This window comes from Anoplopoma fimbria, chromosome 20 (assembly GCF_027596085.1).
Source record: "Anoplopoma fimbria isolate UVic2021 breed Golden Eagle Sablefish chromosome 20, Afim_UVic_2022, whole genome shotgun sequence".
In the NCBI taxonomy this organism is placed as follows: domain Eukaryota; kingdom Metazoa; phylum Chordata; class Actinopteri; order Perciformes; family Anoplopomatidae; genus Anoplopoma; species Anoplopoma fimbria.
The window spans coordinates 899,781-907,553 of NC_072468.1; the positions used below are offsets into that span (position 1 = coordinate 899,781).

Consider the following 7,773-nt stretch of genomic DNA (forward strand, 5'->3'; position numbering starts at 1 on the left):
TTTGGCACGCACGCAGGATTTTATATTGACAGTAGCCTGATGTAAACTGCAGAGAATTACAGAGGAAAAGTAATGGGATTCCATTGGGTGAAATATTATTGATAAATGCACTTATTCCTTATGTCTACGCATGTTAATGGTTTATTTCCCCCAGAAAATACTTCGGCAAATCTCCATTGTGTTGTTTTTAAAATGAATTTCTGCTGTTTACATTATTTCTGTCTCTTGTCAATTGTTAATGTTAATTCAGTCTGCAAACATCATTTCAAAACTTGTGTCCTGAGGCAACAAAAGAAAAAAAACTTGTGTCTGGCATCTCTGCCTTGAGCATCTCTATTACAGAGGTAGTAATCTATGACCTTTGAAGTGACTCTATTGCCACCTTGTGGCTTTAGTAGCCGGTTAAATAATAGAACAAAATGCTCTGAAACAGCAGATCTTTTTATTTTATTTTATTAATTTCACCGTTTGCAAAATCACATTTGCCAAAAGCAGTTCAGAAATAGTGGAAAAGCTGTATTGTGGATAGGAAACAAATATAAACAAGCAGTGCAACATGCAGATATAGTAGAAAATACTTTTAAATATGTATTTCAGTCATATGAAAATCTTTTCATCCAGTCTTCAGTCTCCTACAGTGGATATGGGATGGAATGATCCTGTAAATTACACAATGTATCAGTTAAAATAAATTGTATTGACTACAGATACACATGTTGATCCTCAAACAAGTGTAAGAGCCTCCCAAACACGAGACTGCAATGATCTTTCAATGTTCAAATCAGAAATCAAAACTCACTTCAGAACTGCTTTTAATATCTGACGAATGCTGTGTTTTTAGTGTGTAGCTCTTAATGATGATTTTAAATGTCTGTAAAGCGTCTTTGAGAACTTTGAAAAGCGCTCTATAAATAAAATGTATTATTATTATTATTTTTATTATTATTGTTCATTGCAGTCATAGGGCCTGAGCAACTTACATAAGGTGTGTCTATATCGCGTAAAGCTCCAACAGGAAGTCTTTGGGGACGATTCCTACAGTTCCATTCTTCTCTCCAACCCACCAGCCAAAGCTCTGGTACTCCTGAAACAGGACAGAGTGGATACATTGAGAAGATTATAAGAGTGAGTCCACATCTCCTAATCCTTTTTAATCATGTCTGTCCACAACTGAAGAAATTCTTAGTCGACTAACACGATCTAATATAGTCATTTTTAATTGATTTATTTGACAGATCTTTAAACAGAGTTTCTCCAGAAATAATCACAAAAAAGCCCCACTTTAAATGTTGTGTTTGCCAGAGATGTGCCCATGTGTTTCTTGCTAAAAAAAAAAAAAAAAAAAAACTTTTCTTCAAACTTCACTCAGCATATAGGGGCAGCCGTATTTTTAATTAATGTAGGAGTCACTGAGCAGCAAACAAATTTAAAGGTTTAAATAAATTAAATATCACAATCAATCATCACACCACAGAGCTTAGGTTTATCTTAAAATTATAAAATGGTGTCTGATTGGAAATGTACATAGAGCAGCCATGTTTCTTTGGAGTCATTGAGACTGACTGACTGAGTACGTCTAACAGATGAAGGATGTACAGCAATGGTGGCGTAAGTGTCGGACGCCAAACGTGACCCACAACGTCCCTGGTGTGTGTCCGGTCAGGGACCTCTGTTACATGTCATTTCCCATCTCTCCCTGCTCTCGTTCCCTGTCATCTCACCACTATTGGACGTCATTGGCTGCAAGTAATTTACTTAACAGCATAACCAGTTAACAATTCACAAACAATTCACAAAATGTCCTGTGTTTTTTTTTTTTCCCCACTCCCACCTCATAAGCAACACTTAAATCCCATCAACAACTTCACATCTCCTGTTCCCTGTCCTGTCTCTCTACCTTCTCTAGTCTTCTTGAGACTGCACACACATCCTTCCGCTCCGCACAAAAACCTCAGTGTACACAGAGCACATTACACATAAATCTGTCAAAGCATGACAAGTAATAGCTCCAAATGGCTGTCAGCGTGCTGAGATGTAAGGGGGACACTGGGAGCAGAGATCTGACACAAGAGGAGAATTCCCCTCTCGCACTCTTTTCTCTCTCTCTCTCTCTCTCTCCCTCTCTCCCTTTGGCCAAGAGCCTGACCTCACATCAAAGTCTTCCCATGAATCAACACTGGGGCTCATGTACTAACAAGGTTAAAGGAAGAGGAACCTGCACAGTGTTTCAAATCTATGCCAAAACTCTGGGACGAGGAGGGACCACATCTGTGTCCAGTTATTCCCAGGAGAGAGTAATGGATTTAAGTGATCTTATGGTAGTATTAGACACAGGAAGATCACAAAAGCAATAGTTATGGCTAGCACTGACCGATTTCTGAAGATGGCCCATTAATCACGTTAGATAAAAAAGGTGCTTGACTTACTGTCCATGTTAAATATTTATACACAGGACATGAATACAGTAAAAAAAAAATAGTAGATCTAAATTATTAACAGCAAATCAAACATCACAAGAATCAACAAGAAAAAAGAATGAATGTGTCTCATGATTAAAATGACATTTCACAAGCCCCAGAGGGGTAATATGGCGGATTGACATGAGGTGTGTGTAAGAGACAGAGGGTGTGTGTGCACATTATGACTTCCTGCAGCCAGCCTTTGAAAAAAAACGCAACACCTCATTGTGTAGTTCTGCCTGACAAAAAGGTTGTGCTTGAGTGAGTGCGGCACACACCATGAGAACATATATGCAGAGCTGTGGAAGACTAATGATACCACACACTGTGACATCGCACACATTAACACAAAACTGGACCGTCCCATAATGTCATTTCTTATGCCAAATAAAACACTCCACAGCTGATGAATCAGTTTCAAAGCACAAACTGTACAACAGGTGACGAGGTGAAAAAGATGTGCAGACACGATAACAACGGCGGCAACATGTTTGGACAGTGTTTACTTTTTATCAACCCATCTAGTCACTTCAGTTAAGTGAGATGTTACATCTCTAGATTTGTTTTATGTGCTGTGACTTGGGAAGGACGTGTGGGGGCGGGGGGTGCAGCATATTCGGACAACACACTCTCCCTCACTCCCAGTCAGGCCCTATAATCAACACCCAGGTCCTGACTGGGGGGTCTTGCAGCTGAAACACTAAAGCTATTTCTGATCTGTGGAATGGGGGAGGGACACAGGGTAGATGGGGAAAGGAGAATGGGGGAGCGGCTGCGGGGGGAAGGAGTCGACTGTCCCTTTAGCTGCAGCTGGCTGCTGCAGTCCAGACAGGTTTTATGGTCATTGCCCTCGCAGCAGGCCACAACCCCCAACACCAAGGTTTCAGCTAATGGCACTCCCAGTCTGAGTGAAAGGGCAACTTGATTCTTGGTCCTTTTCCACACACGAAGAAGGAGTCATAAACAGGCATTTGGCCGATGAGTATTGATGGTGTCTGTCTGCTTTGTGCATTTGTTTCCTGCAATTAGTGCTGAATCAATTAATCAATTCACTGGTCAACAATAGAGTAACACTTTTGATAATCCATTATATTTGCTCGAGTCATTTATCAAACAAAAATGCTGAACATCTGCACTTCTGAAATGTGTAAATTTGATGCCTTTTTTTAAAAAGATTTTGTACAGTTGGTCAAACAAATCTAAAGATGTCAGCCCGTGCTCTGGCAAATGTTGGTGGGTATTTCCCACTATTTTCTGATATTGTATAGACTTAACATTTAATTGAAAAAAAGAGAGTCTCAGGATCAATAATGAAATATCTTGTTCTTACAGCCTACGCCCTATGCTCCTGAAATTGAATTATAAGTCAATGTTATACTTCAGGTTTTTACATAAAATGTTAATTGGAGCTCAGTCATGATTTGAAAGTCTTCATGGCTTTTATATACCACTAGATGGCAGACTTGAATTTGGCATAGGACCTGCCGTGCTGACAACAGTAGTCTCAGTTGACTTCATGCTTCATAGAAAACAAACCAGACAAGAAATATAGCCAGTTTAGATGGTGCACATTTTACACTTTTTTTCCCCCCACAAACCACAGGGTCTACATGCATCTGTAGAATATATAATTCCTTGACTTTACAAAAACAACCTTGTTAAATGTATCACTTCAAAATCCAATTCAGGTTTCATATAAACCAGTTAAGCACAAAGGACTCCTGTTTAGTTACATAATAAAGGTAAAGAATGGTCGCTCAGTTCTCAATAGCTGGCACCCGCAGCTAGCCGACAAGCCTCGGAAATTGTGCGTCCACCACACGTCCTCACCTGCTCTGAAACAGAGTGGCGGACTGAGCCTGGGTTTCCTGAGAACACACATTCCTATTTGGCGAGGTGAGGGAGACGTCTGAGAGGTGTGTGGGCTGAGGACTGCTCACCGCCTGGCATGGCAGCAGCGGCAGCGTGCTGAAACAGTGCAGATGGAAGTGATGGAATGGCGCTCTGTGCCAGCTCAGCTCAGCCTCCGCCAGCAGCACTAAAACAGTTTCCGTTGTGACACAACTAATCCCCATCACTGTGCCAGAGAGAACCTAGCGCAGTCTGCTCCTTACCATCAGACCTCCAGGCGGTGGGCCAGGTGCTGCCAGTAAAGGATATGAACAGTCGGTTCCTCTGAGGGCCTAGAAACAACTCACTTTAGGTGGTCTGAGGCCAGTAGAACCACTCCGACTACAAACCTCATCTCATAACTTTTGCATCACTGTGGGGCTTGAGCTCATCCTGGCTTTACTGAGCATCACGAAAACACTCATTAAGGGACAAATCAATGTTTTAGCCCTGACCATACCTTGCTCAGTATGTAGATGGCATCTCCACGCTTGAAGGACAACTCATCTTGGTGGTCCCCTGCACAGTCCCATAAGCCCTGGTAGAAGTTGGGGTAGTCTGTGCTTTTATCAACTGCATGGAAAAGAAGAGGATAGTAGATTAGGTGTTTTATTTTCTACTGAGAGTAATGACAATAAGTGCACAGGTTTGATGCAGCAGCGATTGTGTTTGTGCAGCAAAACCAACAGGAGGCAGCGGAGAGCCTAAAATAGAACTGGAGGCAGAGAGTAGCTGTGTGCCAAGTTCATTCTACATTCTAGGTTTTGAATGTTCACACTGGCAAAGCGACAAAAGGAAGTACATTTACAGCAGAAAGAATGCAGACTACAAAAACTCTGGATGGAGATGAAAAAGCTCCAAGGAGGCTTAATAGAGGAGATGTTACAGCTTTGTACTGCGTCATTTCATTGGGGTAAAACACGCATTAAATCTGGTCTGCAAGCCGATAGGCTCACTAGCTGGCGCATGATTATAGAACATGAGGAAGAATGATTAGTTTCACCGAAGCCTCCGCAGGGAGGGTGCCACAGCAGCCTACTTTATCTGTGAGGATTACTATTCTGCAATAATTGAAAAGATCTTACATAAAAGACCATAAACAATTGCTTTCTATTTGAAAACGTTATACTGTATATCCTCCGCATGCATTTGAGCATAACCAAAGAGCCCCTGAGCAAACACCATCCCTTTATTTCTAGAAATACTGCAAACTAAAAATGTAAGGTTATATTTAGCTGTAAACAATTAGTAAATAGTAGGAATTAGGAAACAGCTAGGTTCTTGGTAGTTGATGTTTCCAGCTCCCAGCCTATTTATTTGCCTAGAGTAGGACCATTTCCTGTTCCTAGGCAACCCTCGGGTGTGTTAATGTTGTGGGAAAGTTTAAATAGATAAGGAGGATAGAGATAGATGGTAGACTATTCTTGCATTTGCACAACTTTAATACGTCACTTGTCGCAAGAGGAAGTTGGCAAACTAGGCCAACGGTTATTTCCAGCATTGTGTTAACTTTCATGTTCACAGAAACTTCCTCTCTAAATGTCACTTCTTCCTAACTGCAGCTCAGAAGGTTGAATTTGCTCAGAACCTAAAAGAAACTATAAATGACAGAATGTTAATTTGTTGATAACAGTTCCATCGTACCGTGTGTATATGTAGTGAAAGTTACTACGCTCTAATCCACAAACTAAACATACCACTCGTATCTGTGCAGAACAAACACAAATGTCTGTGCCGTTTACCTGAAGCAGGAGTAGCAGGTTTGCTGGCTGGCTCCAACTTTGGAGGAGGCTTTGCTGGAGTGGGCATGTCATCCTCTGGAGAAACAAGAGAAGATACTGATGGATGAGTGTGTGCTATAATTTAAGGGTTATGATTATCCGTCTAAGTAGTAGGAAGAGAAATATGCAATGGCATAAAATAAACCCTTTGAATAATGAAAAAAGAAACAATATGAAAGAGATGCATGCAATTTGTTGGTGTTCTGTAGGACACCAGAGATCGTCACAGTGATACAACGCATGGTCAGACCTGGGAGCTCTTCATAGATGTCGTCATCGATCGGCTCCTGCTCGGGTAAATCGTCTATGGCTCCAACATCGTCATACACTTCCTGATCCTCCTCGTCATCTTCAGGGATGATGCCTGTCATATCTACAAACAGAAAATATTACATTAGACTTGTGCACACAAAAACTCTTAATTTATATACACACACACACACACACACTCCCAGAGAGAATTTTAAAGGTAATAATTAGAGCATTTTGTTCATTTTTTTTTTTTATTTCATGAAGAAAAAAATGTTGCCGTTTCTAAAATGACAGAGCATAAAAATGTGTGTTCTTTATGATTGAAACAGTTCAAACCTTTCAAAACAAAGTCTATCCGTTTCACCCATTCCTCCGCCTCTTTCGGCGATGACGCACAGAACTATGATGAAAGAGAAGAGAAATGAAAACTGCAGTCAGAGCATTATGCAGTTATACGTATATTAATTAACATAAACAAATAATACTGCATTTATGCATAGTAAAATGTTCCGCATGGAAGAGCCTGAATGTTAGAAACTCTCATTTAGACTTTTTAAATATGCGTGTCAGGTTGAGCCGTTGCAAAGGCAGCAGTGTCAAATGAATGAATAGGTTTTTAAAAATAACGATTTAATGAAGTTCATGTACACACATGCCTTGCCAAGTTTTAAACATGGCACATCTCAAGTGCACATTTGTTTTTCAATTAGGACACACAGAACAGCAGTGACTCAAATCATCACCAAGAGACGAACACACCTGATAGACTCGCTTGTCTGGAGCCGTAATTTCAAAGCAACAGTCTTTCTTCGAGTCTTTCCGTAAGGTGGTGTTCATTTTGACGGTGTACCCATCAATACTGAACTCCCCCTTCTGTTGCTTGTCTGGTTACAGGAAATTAAAACATCATCATTATTGGTTCAGATACAACAACTGCAATGTCACTGTCAAAAGCAGAATGCCTAATATCCATACACTTCAAATTTTCTCAAACAGTAAACTGTGACTCATAATAAAAAAATAAAAAAATGGAAGTACCTTTTTCACTGCCATAGTAGTAGAAGATATGATGACTTAGAGCGCACCATCTCTTCTGCCACTCTGTGCCAAAAAAGCTGTGATCTGCAGAGTTAGAAACAACAATAATCTCAACATAAAAGAGATGGATTATTTTCTGGTTTATTTAGGGGGCAAAAAGCTGTACAATGCAAACAATGTGAAAATCCCCAAGGGATTCTGGTTGTTAGATCATGTGATATCCTAGTTGTAGGTGGAGCTGTCATTTTTGTATTTACACAGTTAAAAGGCCTGCTTGTTGTTCACATCCCTGAAGAGGACCTCGAAAGTGAAAAAAATATATACATTTTCAAAAAGCACCCACCCTTTCTGCG

At 40.5% G+C, this 7,773-nt stretch overlaps 1 protein-coding gene across 1 annotated transcript in view; it reads right to left on the minus strand.

Moving 5' to 3' along the window:
* Positions 1–420: 420 nt before the first annotated feature.
* Positions 421–7,773, minus strand: part of skap2 (src kinase associated phosphoprotein 2) — a 9,326-nt gene continuing 1,973 nt past the window's right edge. The window contains exons 5-13 of the mRNA XM_054621116.1: positions 7,764–7,773; positions 7,421–7,504; positions 7,142–7,266; positions 6,719–6,782; positions 6,381–6,503; positions 6,092–6,166; positions 4,810–4,922; positions 981–1,084; positions 421–659 (exon numbers count right to left, since the gene is read on the minus strand). The exon at positions 7,764–7,773 is cut by the window's right edge and continues 71 nt beyond it. Coding sequence (XP_054477091.1) covers positions 992–1,084; positions 4,810–4,922; positions 6,092–6,166; positions 6,381–6,503; positions 6,719–6,782; positions 7,142–7,266; positions 7,421–7,504; positions 7,764–7,773 — 687 coding nt within the window. The 3' untranslated portion in view covers positions 421–659; positions 981–991. The remainder of the gene's footprint in view (positions 660–980; positions 1,085–4,809; positions 4,923–6,091; positions 6,167–6,380; positions 6,504–6,718; positions 6,783–7,141; positions 7,267–7,420; positions 7,505–7,763) is intronic.